The sequence below is a fragment of the Zootermopsis nevadensis genome, unplaced genomic scaffold, assembly GCF_977971745.1.
Source record: "Zootermopsis nevadensis isolate Lab colony 2312 unplaced genomic scaffold, Znev_1.0 Znev_ptg000024l, whole genome shotgun sequence".
NCBI lineage: Eukaryota > Metazoa > Arthropoda > Insecta > Blattodea > Termopsidae > Zootermopsis > Zootermopsis nevadensis.
Genome location: NW_028259156.1, coordinates 14,400,661 through 14,418,947, shown reverse-complemented (window position 1 = coordinate 14,418,947; position 18,287 = coordinate 14,400,661). Strand labels below are relative to the sequence as shown.

Sequence of the window (18,287 nt, the reverse complement as noted above, 5' to 3'; positions counted from 1 at the left end):
TAAAGAATATGATGGAAAGGATCTATAAACAAGTCTCCACTCAACATTTTATTTATTTACATAGTAAATTTCACTTTCTTTCTTGTTTAATTCAAAGACATAAGGTATGTAATGTGACCTGCCATGAATATGTTACTTGATGTAACTGAGACTCAACTAGATTTAATGGTCCCAGGTTCATATCCTAGCCAGGATGGTAAGAACAGTGCCTTGAAGACAAAAAGGTAAAAATACAAAAATTCAATAATTCAGTTACCAACTATTAAACATTAATGCAATGTTATCCTTACATCATACTCATTAACTCTCTGTTGGATCTTAATCTGAATTATTTAGCAGCTGGTAATGTCACCAGTCTGTCTGTGTCATTTGGCAGGTAGGAAAGACATACACTTTCAGTCAACTGTCTGTTACATGTAGCTAAAATAAAATAATTATCTGTTTGGAGGATAATTATGCTTCAGTACTTGTAAGTTCCACCATAACCTTCAGAAAGTCATTAGCATTAAGAAGTTACTATGCTAAAGGATATGTTGCATAATGCTGCAATTTTATAATGTCTCATAGATACCATATTGGATTAATTCTCCACATATTAGGTTCACATTTAAATATGAACATACTAGTTGAGTATCTAAATTGATATAACAAGTATTGTCATTTATTACAAATATCATCTCCACAGTAATTGAAAATGCAAATTCAAAATATGATAAATAACATGAAGCACACAGAATTCAGTACATTTGAAATTATTTCATTATCAGATGACTAGATTGATAATATTTACTAGAATAAAAAGTCAATACTGCTGATGATAATAAACATGTCATTGTAGTATTAGATTTAGAGAGACCTTGTAAGGTTTTTACATTCTGTTGATTAAATATGTATTCATATGTAGAACTGAAAAAAAAATTAAACAAAGTTTGGCAAATACTGTGTCATAGTTAATGCAAGAATGAAAAGGCATGGCCCTCTGAGCAATTCTTGCTTTTGCATTGTAAGCATAAATAAGTGTCAAACTTTGCAAATGGTAAGATTTGTTGGTGATTTTATGTATCATATAAAAACCAATAATTTTATATATGGTTTATTTCATGACACTGTCAGTAGGTCAGGCTACAATGTATCAAATGACAGGATGAAAAGCCATTAAGTCTGCAGCTCTGGTGAAATAAATTAGTTTAAATATCGATTAATTATAACCATGGAGAAGAAATTCAATATGGTATCCATGCCTCTGGCCCCGAATTTGTTGGTATAACTATAAACATATAAAATAGTTACACAGAAATTCAAACTGTCTTTTGTTTCACTGAAATTGTATTTGACACTTCTAATGTTTGATTAAATTTCTATGAAACATTTGGAAAGTGATTGTCTAAATGACTATTCCTCAGTAATTGATAAAGATAATGATAACTGATGATACTACCTTGTTGCGGGTTTTGCCATATTAATGTACATTAATTCACTGAGGTGAAGATTATTAAAATGTTGTTCATTTATTCTTTCTCACAGATGTCAAAATGAAATGCACTTCTGTTTTCTGCACTCAATATCTTGCTGACAGTTGAATGTTATGACCTTATGGTTCAATACTAACAATTTCATGATGTGGAGTTGAAATACACAGCTGCTTTCATTAAGAACTGTTAGGAAAGAAGTGTCAAAACACATCTTTCGGGTTTCTAAAATGTCTCATAAATATCCAATGTTTGGTCATATTTCAACCATACCGTAGTTGTAAGTTCTTGTCTGAAAGATGTACCAGCTGTGATGGTTATATATACACAGATACTGTTAAATTCTGAATGACGTTCAGTCATTTTGTCAGATGTGGTTCAAACTTGTTTCGCTTTATTATTAATGGTGAAACTCTGAAACAGTATCATGTATAGCATTGTTGATCCAGGGAAGTTAATTATAGGGATATACAAAGTCATGTAGGCTTTACACTAGAGTATCATATGCTGGTCCCCACTTAATGGTACCTGCGCCTTGTCGTGGTGGTGGGGCTTGAGTACCTCAGTGACCCCAAGAGCTACTGGTAGGGTCTCCCTAGCCAGATTGGTCGAGGGGGAGAGGTCAGACTAAGACAGGTACCCTGGTCCTCCAGGTTGGCGGTTGGTCGCAAGGCTAACAACCTTGCACCGTAAAAAGGAGGATGTTTCGAAACCTCAATCAAAGCCTCGGACAGATGGACCTGGAAGAGGAGAATTGAGGAGGCCATGGACCGAATACGGACCAGAGAGCCATAGAAGAAGAAGATCATATGCTTGTACAGATGCAATCAAAACTCCTGTTGTTCTGAGTGGTCAGTCAAAATACACCTACAGAAATGGCATATACTTATGTACTGATCTGTCATAAATGAGACTGGGTGTGTGGGAACACTGTTCAAATGCACCAGAATCAGAAATATTCTAACTAGATTCAGTCTTTTCTCCTGGATAGGAAACAAATCTATGGAGTGAACTATTGTGTTTGCGTTGCTCCTTATTGCACTAGGCCAAGTTACGTCATACTCTTGATATGGACTACAGAGTTACACAGAGATACATAAAATATTAATATATTGGCCTTACGAAAGACTTGATGAGTATCACATAAGACGATTAAAATCATACCACAAACTTAAAAAAGTAGGAGGCACAAAAATAAAGTATAAACCAACTCACTGTGGTTAGAGTATTGTATCACAATTGACTGGGCTAGGTCACACTTTTGGTTTACAATAGCTTTTCTTGGCCAACAGCATCGGTTTGCCGTTACTGCAATGTACAGGTGACCACATTAGGCCATGTTCTTGGTACACGATGGTAGACCAGACTAGGTCACTCTCTTGATTCACAGGATTGGAGGTAGGAACGTTCCCGAGTCATCGAGATTCAGATCGAGCGCGGCTACTGATTCACCGACAGCTACAGTTGTACGACTGCTTCCACTTGCGCTGCTTACACCATTTAACTTGGATTTGGCAGTTCCATTGATGGAGGCAGCTTCACCTGACTCTGTTTGGTGGGAATCACCTGCAGTGAGTAGTTTAGATGCACACTTCTTGCCTCTGTAGAGTCGGTAAAGTGAGTACTGCTGCTGCGTCGCAGCTGAAGACTCTCCCTCAGACACTCGCCGAGGTTGTTGCTGCTGCTGATTACTAGCAACTTCTGATGGAGACCGCCTCAGCTCTTGCTGCTGTGTTGAGAATAACAACAGAATCCATTCGTGGTGCAGAGCATCTCCTGGTGTCAGGCGTTTCTTTGCATCCCACCTTCAAAAAGATTTGGAAGCACAGGGTATAATTTTACAGGTGACTATACATTTAGTCTTAAACTCCGAATATCTGCACGCAAAATTGAAAGCAAGTATGAATTGTGATCATCTGTGGACAGAATATAAAAAATGCATGATATTTTCTTAAAAACAATCTTTTGTTATCTGAAAATATCATGGACAGATGTGGAAAAAGAGGTTTTCTATGCTCATTGCAATGGTGGCATTACATAGAGGCATTCTGTATCAGGGTTTGACTGTATGTTCATGTAACTGTTAGATCCATCTGATATAATATCAGGAACACATACAACCTTTAAATTGCTTTTTATTATTTCTTGGCCAATTGACAGAAAAACACTAATGAAAGAATTCTTCCTACAGTGAAAAATGAAACTTACGCATAAAAGTTGTCAAGATCATGTTGTTATTTCCAGAAGTGTATTTTATTTAAATTCGTACTCACTCTAGGCATTTGGATATGAAATCCACAAATAGTGTGTCACTGCATCGTATCGCAGTTGCCAAGTCTTTGGATCCTGGTTTTCTCTTTCTACCTTTACTGTTAGTAATACACCTAGGGTTGCCTTTAGAATCTGGGAAAAAAACAAAAAACAAAAACAATATATATATATATATATATATATATATATATATATACTTTATTTATGACTTAAAAATTTCCTTGAAAATTATATAATTTTCTGGTATTATTATTGAGATATATACCAAAAAAGAGTCTTCTTCTTGAAGCATTCATGGTGACTTCCTCAGGTGGAGTTCCAAGGACTTCCATAATGCAAGCCAACTGTTCTACCTCATTTTCTCCCGGAAATAAGGGGTAACCAGTGTACAGCTCAGCCAGAATACATCCTGTACAACAAACACAAATGTATAAAGGTAAGAAAGAAACTTGTAAGGTCTGCATAATTAAAACAATTTTACTATTTTATTTTTCAACATTTCAATAACTGTATACCTTCAGCCCCACTTAATGGTACCTGCACCTTGTCGTGGTGGTGGTGGGGCTTGAGTACCTCAGTGACCCCAAGAGCTACTGGTAGGGCCTCCCTAGCCAGATTGGTCGAGGGGGAGAGGTCAGACTAAGACAGGTACCCTGGTCCTCCAGGTTGGGTGTTGGTCGCAAGGCTAACAACCTTGCACCGTAAAAAGGAAGATGTTTCGAAAGGAAGAGGAGAATTGAGGAGGCCATGGACCGAATACGGACCGGAGAGCCATAGAAGAAAAAGAAGAAGAAGAAGTAGTATAACTTCAGTATTAACATTTGGCTCAGTAATCAGCCATAGAGGGAACACGCTTGAAATTATGGAAACAGCTACATGATATTCCTGTATCAAAGACAAACAATAAAATATAAATTTGACATTATTTACCAAGACTCCACATATCAATTGCAGTCCCATATGGTAGACCAAGTATGACTTCTGGAGATCGATAGAACCGAGACTGGATGTAGGTGTACATCCTCTGATGAAAGTAACATGAACTTCCAAAGTCAATGACCTTGATGGAACTGCTACCTCGTTGTTTCAAGAGTACATTTTCCTGTAAGAAGATACATGACAAAATAAAGCTGACAACAGAAACAAACTCCAGTTATAATTATAACCTAATATCTAGTAACAAACCTGTAAGACTACGAAAATGTGATGACCACTGGCTAATAGCCAGCCAACCCTCTGGCATTTTAACCCGGAAGTTAACGTTATAAGCACAAAATTCTGCCTCTGAATTCTGTCATGAACTGGAGTTCATTTCCATTGAATGATTACAGATGCCTATTTTTTGCTAAATGCATCCATTTGAATTCAACAGCTAGGCAAATTGAAATATGCAACCATGAATTTTAGCAATGAATGTTATACAAAATTATCACTAATACAGAATTACAGTACTAAGAAGGCACAAATATAAGTTAGAAATTTTCTTATATCACCATACTGATACTTCTGAACACACAAAAAAGACATTTCATGTATTTAGATGTGTTTATATTAATTCAGTTATGTGAAATAAACTTCTTGATTTAGTGAAAATCAAGGAAACTGACAATAGTTAATACCAGGGTTGTGGAGTCAGTACACGAAATCTCCGACTCCTTCGTAAGAGCTCAATATGTATTAATGATGGTAAACCTACTAAAGTGGTACCATAAGACATTTCATCACCACCATGTGAATCATCACGCTACTTTTTAGACTTATAACCTATATTTAAATATAAGTCTAATAATGGTTATTGCAGAAATTGGTTCATTTGTAGACAGTTTGTATTCTTAAGCTACTGGAGCCAAAGTTCTTCTTCTTCTTCTATGGCTCTCCAACTCGACCAACCCTACCAGTAGCTATGCTACCGCCAGCATAGCTCTTGGGATCACAGAGGCCGGAGCCAAAGTTACAAAGCATTATTCCCACACCATTTGGCTCAAGACGTCATTGAATCTCCCTAAGTATGAGGCCAGCGGCGGCTCACACAGTAGTGAAGGTGTTAAAAAATAGTATTTACCTAAGATTTTATATCGGAGTCGGTACATTTTTACCGACTCTGACTCCGCCTAAAATTGCTTCTGACTCCGACTCCACAGCCCTGGTTAATACTCTGGAGTTTTATAAAGTCAAAGTAACTGGCTACCTGTTATACTCACAGGTTTGAGATCACAGTGAATAATGCTTTCCCTATGCAGCAATTTGAGGCACTGCACCAGAGAATAGGCAAACCGTCGAATTAAACTCAGGCTAAAGCCTTGGTAATTGTTCTTCTTGATCAACTCGTACAGGTTTAGGCTAGAAAAACAATGCAGTTATAAAAACCACTGTCTTTCGGCAATATCTCTTATTAACTGAAATGCCTTAGTATTAAAGAAGGTAAAAGTAAAGCATCCCACTAATGCCATGTAGGCGCATTGGGGGAGTGGAGGTATAGCTCCTACTCTTTCTTGACCTCGGCACTAGATGGGGGTGAGTGGTCAGCATCACGCCCCAGCCGTGCTTTACCCCCGGGAAAGGATCCCGGTACCCATTGGACAGGAGGCTGGGTGGGCCCCAGAGCCGGTCTGGACGCAGAGGCTAGAGGAAAAATCCTCTGCCCCCGTCGGGGATCGAACCCCGGCCGTCCAGCCCGTAGCTAGTCACTATACTGACTGAGCTATCCCGGCTCTATTAAAGAAGGTGCTCCGCGAAGAAAATATTGGAAACATATTATCTGTTCTGTAAATGGAAAGTAGTTCTAATTACTGGAAAACACATGTAGTCTTCTTTTCTATTGTAAAGGTTTCTAGTCCTACATACTGAGTGTTGTTAATGTTACATTCATGTATTTAAAGTTTATAATTCAAAACAGAACGTAATTTACTTCATGAGTTATCATGCTGGGCTAATAAAAAAATGGACACATGTCTGAACCCCATTTGGATCACATTTTTCCATTATTTCTGGCAGCTGTAATTGCAGTTTTTCAAATCTCTGAAATATTTTAAGCTACAAAATTTGACAGTAGTGTAAATATATGTAAATGTATATTTATATATTAGTCAGGGAATAAACATTCTTAATATTGTAAACACTGCTAATTTCAAATGAAAAAAGTTGAATTTTTTTAAGAACTCCCACAGAATGAAGCTAAGGTTGGTTGTATGTTGGTGTCTAGAACTTTGTTACATGAATATTTACTTGTATTTCATTAAATCATTAAACGTTTCAGGATAAACTAATTTTATAGTCACATTTTTTGTTCATTATTTTCAACAGCTAACTATAACATCGCTATATGAATCATCTCACCTCATCAGCTCAAAACTTATGCAAAGATGATGTCTGAAATAGAAAAATTCAAGCATGTGAATGATGTTATGAGTTCCATCTTTATCTTTCTTGCGAAGATGCTCTAGGATCCTTACTTCAATGAGTGCTTGATGATGAAATCTCTTTTTATTCCTGCAAACAAATTTAATTACAATTAATGCCATTTCAAGATTATAACCTATTGTTATAGTCTTGATTTCAAATATCACCTTCATAATTTATATGTGTGTGTATCTTTCTTGGTCAATTTTCTAGACGAATAGCCGTTTCCTGTTTTCATCTATAAACAAGGTCCAACGTGTCACTTGCTACAAAAGACATCACTGGTGCATTTCGTAATAAAGTTATTATTAAATGAAACTGAAAGTAAATTTAATTGTTACTAAAACCATTTTCACGAGCAACTTTATGCAGACCTACCACAAATTTTAAACCAAATAGCGCACAAGAAAACGGTGTTCGATAAAACCCTGTTTTTGAAATACCAAAACTAGATACAAATTTCAAGAGGGTACAAAGTCCTTTGTATTCTATAACACCCTTATTCTGAAATTACCTAATAATCTTGATGGCTATATGCTGATTGGTTTTATGATCCAATGCTCGGATGACTTGACCAAAGCTGCCTTTACCTATTACCTCGAGGATTTCATACCGATACGATATGTGGTCATGGAGAACCTGCGCGAAAAAAGAAACATCATTAGTTTCAAAACTTTTAAGTTTGCACTCCCCCAAAAATAAAAATGCCCATGAAGAGGCTATAAAGTAAATATTCTTATTCTTTCTCACCAAACATAACCTTGTCATCTCAATTTTAATCATATATGAAATTTGTTAGGAAACCAACAGGAAAAATGACAGGGGTTTGCATTTCCTTACTGGTGTAGTTAATAAAAATACCACAAAAAAGGCACATTTAAATCATGGAAGTTCATTATACTCTGTTAGTAGAGGCTCTATGATTCAACAGCTTGAGATATAAATTATATTCTGCTGTGAATTAAGCCTGTATTTTCGTACATATTTAGACTCTGGGCTCAATATTTTTTGTATCTCTGTCCCATCTTACAAACCATGAATATACTGCCATATTGTCTGTATGTTATGTACCTTATTATAGCTGCCATTGTCATCATCAAATCCACCATTCTGTGGATCTCCATGAATCTTGCAGGCATCGAGACCCAAATACCAAATTTCTTGATATTCGTCCACTTCAATCCTTTCATATTCTGTAAGTCGGCTCCCATAATATTTTCGTACCTCTGGAAAAGTTGAAATATAAATGTTACGTGATAAGAGTTAAAAGACTTTTCTGTGTGACAGCAAAATTTATAGCACTAAGATATGATTTAAATAGATTCTTCATTTATTTAATAACATTTTGATCTGTTTAGGCTAGATAGTGTCAGCTGTGATAATTAGTTGTACTTGATGGACTGTAGGTATGGACCTGGAAGAAGGCAATCATGGCTTATTTAAAGATCCCCTGCCATTCTGGAACTCGGAGGTTCATTAGGATGTTCATATGATCCTGCCACTGGACCCTATCCTGAGTCTGCTGAGTGGGCATGAATGGAAATTTTTCTTTTTGTTGTCTCTCATAAAACATAATTCTGTAACATTATAATGTTGCTGCTCTTAATTAATATTCTAATATTTTTTGTGTAGAAGTGACTGAGGAGAACACATTTTTCTGGGCATACTTGATCATTTCCTTATATCAGTCCTTTTCCAAGAGTAGACTAGCATGAGTAATAGCTATCAAATGTTCCTGACTATGAATCAGTGCTGTGTGGGTATATTGCCTCTTGTGGAATAAGCAAATTTCATATTCATGAAATACTAGCAGCAAATAATGTGTACATAATTTCTTTATCTGTATAATGTTTACACTATCTATACAAGAGTTAGCATATTATATGTTAATGGGCATAACATGGGGTGGGTATGACAGATCAAATACAGAAGTGCAGCAACTGAAACCTAAGTTGGCTATCCTGAAGCACAATACTGAAGGGAGTCGACGGAAAGCGATCATCGATTGATTACACAAATACTGAATCTTCTTCCTACTGACAAATAAAAATTAATGTTCGGAGTGATTGGACTGAGTAAATACGCAGTGTGTGTGTATATCAGTAATACAGGCGTAACTGCATTTTTGTTTCCATTTTTTGTAAGCAAGGTTACTGGACTAATGTGGGTATCGTATTCGTATTCCGATACATCGATAGGCACAATTCATACGTGATTTCTATGGATCTTACTTAACTGATAAAGGGAAGAGAATGTATGTTCTAACCCCGTAAACGAATAAAATGTCATCTTGGATTTTGTTGCGAAATAACATAAAAATTACAGGTTATCTATCGTTACTATTGAAATATTGATTTCTTTTTTGGCTAATTATTCCTTCATGCTAAGTTAATTTTTTCGGTCCGGTATGAAGGGCAATCTAGTGGCAGAGTACAATACTAACATTATTAGAGTGTAGTTGGTAGTAATGGTCACAATCGAACGATAGTTTTCGTTCGGATTGTTTTTAGAATTGTAGCAATTTAATTAAAGCATTTGGATTTGTATTCCAGTTAAAGCATTCGAATAACAGTATTATGTAAATATTCGACTACACATTGTTTACAGAATTCAATCCAATAATCTGGCGTAAACTGCTTAATTTTTGTATATTCTATAATCCTTCTTTCCACACGTGATCGTTAAGTTCGATAAATGTTCAGTTTAAAAGTAGTGTGAAATAACCAATAAATCCATTCGACTGCTTGAGAAGGAAACAGTTGAAACGTCTGTACTACGTCACTTCCACTTCGTGTTTATCTTCCCCGAGCCCCTAGTTATAAAATTGAGAGGTCCGGACTACAGTGGAAGAATCTTGTGTTCGAATAATGGAACTTCGAATTATTCGGTAGTTCTCAGCAGTCTTATTCCACAGTTTTCATTTAGTTGGTACTGAAAACGTTACAAATGCCAGAATTAATCCAGACAGGTTTTATTTTATACGGCAAGTATGTTGGAATTGAAAATGTCTTACCGACACGTAACGAGTGCAAACAGTGCAAAGTGCGGAAGTGTGATTATAGTGAGTGGACACATATAGAAGGCAACTTACCAGCAGGTGTGAGGGGTAGTCGACGCCCATGAGGATCGTGCCGTTGCAAAGGTGGACTACTGTCCAAAACATTGTTGTTAATGTTGCTGGCATTATTGTTATTGTTATTGAGCACTGGGAAGCATGCAGATACTGGAGTAGGTGCAGCTGTTGAACTAGACCTTGATGAATCCTGATGCTGCTGATGATGATGGTGATGTAGGTTTAATCGTGAGGACGATACCGACACACTTTTAATATGGCTGGTGCTTCCCAAAGCTGGCAACTTCTGACCCTGTTGGCACGAAAACCAAGGTAAGAGATGTCTTCTACTATCCAAATATGCCTTCACTGACATTTTCACTTTTATTCTTTTTGGGTTACACTGTTTTAAAATGTTTACATTGTTTTCCTTGTGCGCTGTTGCACCCATGTAAACAAATATTCACTACTTGACTAGATGAGGTTGCGAGGGCATTGTTGAAAACATTCAACCGTTCCGTCTTAACTACCACATCTCACTCGAAGCCCACGGACTGACTGCACAAGATGTACTGGTAGTAAGAGGAAGGCTGTTGGAAGTGTGGGGGAAAGTCACTGAGGGGAAGAGGTGGAATGAGTAGGGATATGTGTATTACAAGCATGCACTCAGAAACTCATGACGACAGAACTTGTGTTAGTCATGTGTAGATAACTTATTCCGGAAGGAATTCCCGTTATAGTGTTGGGACAGTTCATCATTTGCCTGTGAGTGACAGGTTTTGTGTGCTGGTTATCGGTGGGTTATGCTGAGTGTGTACGGCACATGAGGATTGAATGGGTGAATCATGACACGTGTAGACTTTGGTCATCAAGTACATGAAAGAAATTCTGAAAGGAAGCAAGAATTCTATCAAGGATCAGATTTGAAGGAATTTTTAATTTGTAAAATAATCATACTTGACTACTGGAAGATCACACTATTACACAAATACATTCGGTATTATTACAGCATTTTATGAGAGCGTGGGCTACATTTGTGTGGCTTCATAGGGACCGGTGCCAGTGGCGAACTTTTGTGAATGTGGTACGGAAACTTTTGATTCCACAAATGACGCGGAATTTGTTGATCGACAAAAACTGTAGCTTCTCAATAATGACTGCTCCATGGAGTTGTTCTGTTAGTAACGTTGTGTGTGTAGTTGGGTGAAAAATGTAATGGCGCCACTCCCTGCATAAACAATGGACGAATATAATAATGGAAAGTCCATTAGCAATGAGAGCGAGTTCGTACTTGAACTGTGTAGCTGTTAAGACCTCCCACACAAAGACCTAGGCAGGTAACTTCCTACTTACAAACCAAAGGACGAAGTCAGCTCACAGCTTACCTGCACTCTGTTTCCATTCTCCGTTACTTGTACATTTGTGCAGTTTTCACTTTATTTGTTGAGAGACTTGTGGAAATGGTGATTGACGTGAGTTAACAGATATTTACGAAGGACGAGATTTCGAGGCTTATTTAAAATATCACGTCAGTTTATACATTTATTTTGCACAAGGTCGGCAGTGTATTTACGATACAAGTAATCCGTTCAAATCTTGAAGTACAATTTTGGTACCAAATGTATAACGTGAACTATCACTCTACTCCATTGCTTTGAATGCATTTTATGTTGAGATAAAATTTACTACACTTGATCAGATACATATCTTTTCTGCGTATAACATGTTTATCTTTTCAAGATAATGGCTTAAATACTAAAATGGCTGTAAAGTACTTGGGATGAAACGTTTTGTTTTGCGTGAAGCATCTAACTAATTTATAATTTGAATCTAGATTGCTCGTCATACTTTCCCATTGTGTTTTATTCAAGGCAGTTACGTGGGCCATTATTCGAAACTGAAGAAAGCGCTTTGTTTCAGACATCTGTTGAAATTTCTTAGACGCAGGTCCTATATAATTATGTTTTTTTCAGAAGACGAGATCGAATTTGAAGAAGACGCCAGAGGTTTGTTTCCTTGGAACTGCATGCTTTTTGCATAAGTTATAAATCCCCAAGGGGTCAATTCATGAATAGGTAGGCGTATTATGTTACGTCGTCAGTACAGATGCTGCTCTTTAATGTTTGCTTAACGTGTTCACGTGTCGCAGTTATGTTTGGAAGATAATGAAAATGATGGCGGGCATCGTGGTCTAGTGCCTAGTTAGCACTTTTATTCCTCATCCTGTTCAGATCTCTGTCGAGTTTCCTGCTGTCCTGATCTTGCTACGTGTTTCTGCAGTATCTTCAGGTGAACTCTTTAGAATAGGTCACTGCCGCCAGATTCTAAATCCTTACCTACTGATTCCATGGTCATCTCATTCGACTCTAGTATCGTCTGCCGTTCAGTCGACGTAGTTTTAAATTACATAAAAGTCAAGCGAACCGAACAACCAAAAATACTTCCCGATATTATTTTCTGAAATGTTCCGCAACGGAAAACTCAATTGTTGGATACCCAACTTCAATCACATGCTCCCAAATTAAAAACATTCTCCTTTTTACAAACACCAAACATCACGTCCACCCCCGGACCTTGGAAGTTAAGCAGTGGACGATTACAGAATGGAATGTATTTCAGTTTATTCGGACAATTATATAGCGCACAGATTATTAATAAAAATAAAACGAATTCTTTGCAGCTCGCTCAAAAGTTCTAACAAAGTTCTTGGATCAAGAAATCTAAAGTGATAGAATTATCTTTCGTAACAGAGTCCCCATTTATTAAACATTTGATGCCGAAGTTCGTCTAAATATCATTGGAAAAATTCAGCCCGTACCGCACAGAGAACACTACACTTCATCATTACAAAGATCAACCGGTTAAAGCATTTAAAGGATTGCCACCAGACTTTCAAGGGTATAAACTGTTTCATCAAGAATTTCGGCTACTAACATATCTTGTTGCTTTAAAAATTCGAATCCCACACTGTTTAACGGAATTCTTTTATAACTAATGCCGTAAACAAACAGAAGTCAATGGAATAAAAAAAAATAATTTATGTTAGAAAGAAGACAAGCCTAATTCTCTTCCAAGAGTTCACAAATTTAAAACCTGCAAATGTTATAAGCAATAATAATAAATAGGATGCCTTTACCTTATTCATTCTTCAAGAGGAAGAGACCTCGATGTCCACCGGAAAAATAAAATGGAGAGAGTGAAGGACAGTGTCAAGAATTTCTTAGTAATTCGCAAAATATAAGTACTTTGGTTATTGTGAAAGACTTTTAAAAGCACAAAAGTATCTCGTCTACAACACATGTCACCTACAAGCGATTCACAGCTCAGCTCTTTCCACACTGACGAAAGCGGAGTGTTGACAATGCCGACGTAACAATTAGTAAAGAAATGGAGTGCAATACGGTTTATTCAGTCTATTATACTGCATGCACAAGAATTGAAAAATGACCCTTACGGAATGCTCGGTCAGTATTGTTGCAGGCGTGGTTTAGAAATTCCAATACTTCTTATTACATTGTTGTACACGCAGGTGTGTTAATATAAAATCTGACCATTGCCGTTCTATATTTAGACATTATTTTTAGTTAAAAATAATACAAAGAGAATTACTCAAATATATAATTTGGTTACATTCCATCCTAACTGTAAAAAACATAAATTAATATTAAATATTTTTCTCTATAAGAAGGAAATAAATTTAAAAGTAATTAAAAGAGGCATGAAGAAAATTTTACAATTTCATTTGCCCTTATTTAAAAATAACGTCCGGTTTTAGTATGCTTGCCCAGGCGCTGTTGAGTCCATCCTTGTGTGAGAGAGAAATGTTTCCTTCGTTCGATTCCCGGCAAAGATGTTTTTGTTGTTCGGATAGTAAGCACTAGGGAAGAATGGCGCTAAGGCATATTTATCTATGGCTACTATGCACATGTACTAATATACAGTAAAACCTCTCAAGATGGACATCCCTATATATTGGACACTTTTAATTTGAACCGGTGAATATACTATAATTTTACATGTCCACAATTCCCTATATCTTCGACACCCCTTTTGCTGTAAGTTGGACAGGTTCGTGCACTGAGGCTTCAATAATTTTCAGGGAAACGTTTACAGTTACATATTTTGTTGTTTTGAATTATTGACTGATGAGTGTCTTCTGTCTGGAGGATTAGCCTATGGTTCAGGGGGTAAGAGACATGAACCCATCGTGCGCGGTGGCGCGAATTTTAACTGAACATTCCAGCTTTGAGTAATTTTTTCGCACCCTTGCACAGCGCATCAGCAGCTGAAACTTTGTGGACAATCATTACTAGATTGGCTCTGTAGACGAGCAAAATTTGAGGTGAGGTTTCGGCATGACCAATCTGACCATTCCCTTGTTAGTGATATTTTTCGTGTTAGGGTAAATTTTGATACTATATTTATCCGCATTGCACAAAATGACCTGTCCCTTATAGTTTTCACCACGCAGTTTTATGACATGCTTTGGGTTATCCGTCGGAATCTTCTAATGGTCGTCTTAAATGAGATTTCTTTGCAACAGTGTTTACAGAACTTGATGGGATTGCCTTTACTGTCGTCACTGCACTAAAATACGGTCCGGGATTTCAGCTTCATGATACGTATCCTTGCTTACTCTCACTCCCAGCTGCTCTGTTACCATGGTGACTTGCAATGGAGCAGAGATCTGCCCGGTTCAAACAAGCCTGACTCCCGTTCCTGGGATGTGCACGCCAAGTAATAAGTGCAAGTAAAAGTCAAAAGGCGAAAACATTAAAAGTTATGTTGGCAGAATCGAAAAATATTGCGGATTTTAAGAATTATCCTCCCTCATTTGCACCTAGTTAGTTTCCATTGTTTTTTAAGTCGCGATAATAAATCCTGCAGAGGGATTAATATTGCTACTTCATTGATAGAATGAACCAAAGAACAACAAGGGTCTGAATTCCTATGTTTGTAGTCAGAAGGTGTAAAAAACTAGAGAATTTTACAAGTATCAGTCCGTAGACCAGCTACCTTGATTGATATTTGAGTGGTATTCCTCAGAGCCTCCAGGATAATATCTGTAAAGAAGGCCTGTGCCTTAAATTAGACCGCGATCATTTCCTTCAACGTATTCTCCAATTCATTATTCATGGCTTAAGGTCTACTGATATGAATCCGTAAAAATTAGACGTCATGTAAAGCAAGAGACCAATATGGACCAAAGTAAATTTACCAGAATGTCTTAATTGTATACCCCATCGAAATTTAGCCAAAGTCCGTTTAAAAGCTTCGGAAACTAGAAATGCACGAAGACTGAATGTCCTCCCCGAGACCGTGTGTGTGACTGCGCACGTTTTTGGCGAAGTTTGACCTAATAAAAGTGCCATATTGATTCTTGTTTGCAAAGAGAGGAGGGTACACTGTAGAGACTAGGTCGCTTTACAAACCCATCAGCGGTTTCAGGACGAGTGTGACATTCCGGTCTAGACTCCTCAATTTCCGGAATAAAATTCCACATCCAGCTTCGGTGACTAGAGGATTCGTAAAATCAATACTTCATATAGGAAGGGAAGGGTATGCGATGATTTACCAGTAAGACGTGAGAGTGGGTAAATGATTTAAAAAAATAGAAAATCATTTTCTATGTTGAAAAGTAGAAATCTATGTCTTTTATCAGATGTCAGACTTAAGTGTAACTGTGCTAATTTAGAGACAAATTAAAATATGTTACTAGATAGAAAACTGCCCGTCAGTAATGACTCAATAACGTAAAGGAGGGCTTAAAAAGTTATTGAACAGTGCAACAAAGCAGCATATATAAAAATTAAAATTACTGCTTAATTATGAAAACAGCGAAGTGTCAATGTTCCTTCGATTTAGTGCAGTACCACACCGGAGCTATCGTCACTGTCACAGAGACCTGGAAAATATGTAAATTTTGATAAGTCGTTATTAAAACGTAAAATGGTTGGCTGCCGCGTCAAATGTTTACTTAAACTTCGGTCTGATTCCAGTGAATTACTTTAATGAAACATGTGAAATTTGATACAGTAACGTGCAATGAACGGATATTAAAATGCTTATGTATTCTCTGACTCGCGTTTCGGAATGCGTGAGTGAAACTGTATAAATAAGTTAAACAACAAGGACAGCAATTAATTGTTTCTTTTCATATGGTTAACTGCCGCCTTGGTACATCAGTTAGTACAATGATTCGGCCAAGGGCTGGACGACCAGGGTTTGATTACCGACATAGCCACAACGTCCACACTGGCTCTGGGACCCACTCAACCTCAAAATCAATAGGAACCAGGGATTATTTTCCATTCATCCCAGTCTAGTGCCGTGGTTAAGAATGCACACAGTTTTATCTTCATTATATTAAAACAATTTAGACCTACTATTGGTGGAACTGCTTGAGCAACAGGTAGGTCGCTGGGTCTGGCCGGTGCCTACGTCCTTAGAGCCTGAGTCACATTAGTCCAGAAAACCAGCAGGTACATCGTATAATACGGTGTATTGACAAACATAATGCGAAGACAAGATGACAGTGACATACAAGCAGTGGCAGAGGTATGGACCAAGACAATGCACGTCTTACCAACGAACTGTATCTGGGGCACGATGAATCTAAAGCGTTGGAAACAGAGAGTGAAGATGGAGTTGGGAACAGCTGGTCAGTACGACACTACTTATATCGTTCTGCACATCTCTGGCTGTTCGTTATTGTTCTGTGACAAAGCGGTCACCGGCTGGTCTTTCGCAATTCCCTGACGACATTCCTTTCCTCCTAACGACATTCCGTACTTCATCACGAATCTCTTTCTTCTCAATTTGTCTCGTCTTCATCGTCTTCTGATAAAACCGTATATTACCCCACCCAACCCTCAACTTAGACACATTCTACAGGTCTCTGTGATAAACGCTTAAGTTTGCCTTTACACGCCTTTTTTTTTTATATTCTCCACTAACTCGGCTGTGTTCCTCAACACTTCGCGGCCTTCTATTGTTCAGCCTTGCCCTTCCTTGGTTTTCTGAACCGAGGAGATGACTAGGAACTGCCTTCCAGTTTCATTTAAGTGTAGGCTGCTTCATGTTTTTACCTGTTAATCACATGGACGGCGTTGAGATCAAACAGTTCATCAACTTGCTGTCTGTACAATTTAATTGTATGCCATTGCACATATCTGCACAGGTGTCAACTTAATCGGGAAAGTGACATGAAACTATGGTTCACATTCTTCTCAGAATGTTGAGATCTTGTTCAGAAGCCCGCGGGTATACCTATTTTTATTTTATGTGATGGGCAGAATTTCGTTTAAAATCTATTTCATTAGATTATTGAGTGAATTGATGCTGTATCAGAGAACGATATTATGTACGTCGAAGAACAGGAATTCTGGGAGAGGCTTTAGCCTGGAAGGATGAGAAGAAGCATAAAGAAATCTCTCCATTCAGGACAGGCAGTTTCTGGATGAAATCATATCAGGAATGGTATTCATTACATCTGTAAGCATGGTCCATACACAGTAGAAAGCGCTTCACCCTTTGAAGGACGGCACTCGTATAAATAAAATTTAACAATTCAGTTTCTGCCTCAAAGAAAACACTACGTGTCTCCATTACAAAAATTATTTGTTCAATTCTTTTTGGGAAGTAATCGCTGTTTATTCTGAGAATGATACGAAACCCATTAATAAGTTCTGTAGGCAAATACGATTACTGAATGCGAAGGCAAGTGGTGCTGTAAAGAAGGTTATCTTTGCATATAAATGTGTTAACAGGCAGAACTTTGTTAAATATAAATGTTGCGATTGACAGTGACTGTTTTATCCTACAGCTCTTTTTATTTATTGCGGAATTATTTTGTGTCTGTTTTCTAGTAGACTAGCCTGCCTACGAGTAGCTTCCTTGAATTATAGTAAACAGATAAATAAACAGGTGAAGCCAGGTCAGAACTCACACGGGGTGTTGTTCATGGACAACTATAAGTGCTAGAAATTGAAGTCATCCATTAAAATTCTGTTGTACTAAATATAGAAATTGGGTTTCCTGCTCTGACCATCAAAGCCCACATCTGCATGTCAGCTCTTAACAGTGCTAAACTTTCA

The 18,287-nt window shown here is 37.4% G+C and overlaps 1 protein-coding gene and 1 long non-coding RNA gene across 7 annotated transcripts in view; one reads left to right on the top strand and one right to left on the bottom strand.

Annotated features, from left to right (window-relative positions):
- Positions 1 to 35: 35 nt before the first annotated feature.
- The window catches only part of Dyrk2 (Dual-specificity tyrosine phosphorylation-regulated kinase 2), a 158,269-nt gene continuing 140,017 nt past the window's right edge, over positions 36 to 18,287 (bottom strand). For all 6 annotated transcript variants that reach the window (XM_087355349.1, XM_087355352.1, XM_087355348.1 and 3 more), the window contains 9 exons: positions 10,231 to 10,504; positions 8,211 to 8,365; positions 7,654 to 7,778; positions 7,077 to 7,229; positions 5,942 to 6,080; positions 4,671 to 4,842; positions 4,006 to 4,149; positions 3,743 to 3,872; positions 36 to 3,274 (listed from right to left, as the gene is read on the bottom strand). In XM_087355349.1, coding sequence (XP_087211475.1) covers positions 2,854 to 3,274; positions 3,743 to 3,872; positions 4,006 to 4,149; positions 4,671 to 4,842; positions 5,942 to 6,080; positions 7,077 to 7,229; positions 7,654 to 7,778; positions 8,211 to 8,365; positions 10,231 to 10,504 — 1,713 coding nt within the window. In that variant the 3' untranslated portion in view covers positions 36 to 2,853. The remainder of the gene's footprint in view (positions 3,275 to 3,742; positions 3,873 to 4,005; positions 4,150 to 4,670; positions 4,843 to 5,941; positions 6,081 to 7,076; positions 7,230 to 7,653; positions 7,779 to 8,210; positions 8,366 to 10,230; positions 10,505 to 18,287) is intronic.
- Positions 3,193 to 7,006, top strand: LOC147872814 (uncharacterized). The gene is made up of 2 exons (XR_015536940.1): positions 3,193 to 3,313; positions 4,051 to 7,006. It is a non-coding gene; the product is annotated as an uncharacterized LOC147872814 (long non-coding RNA).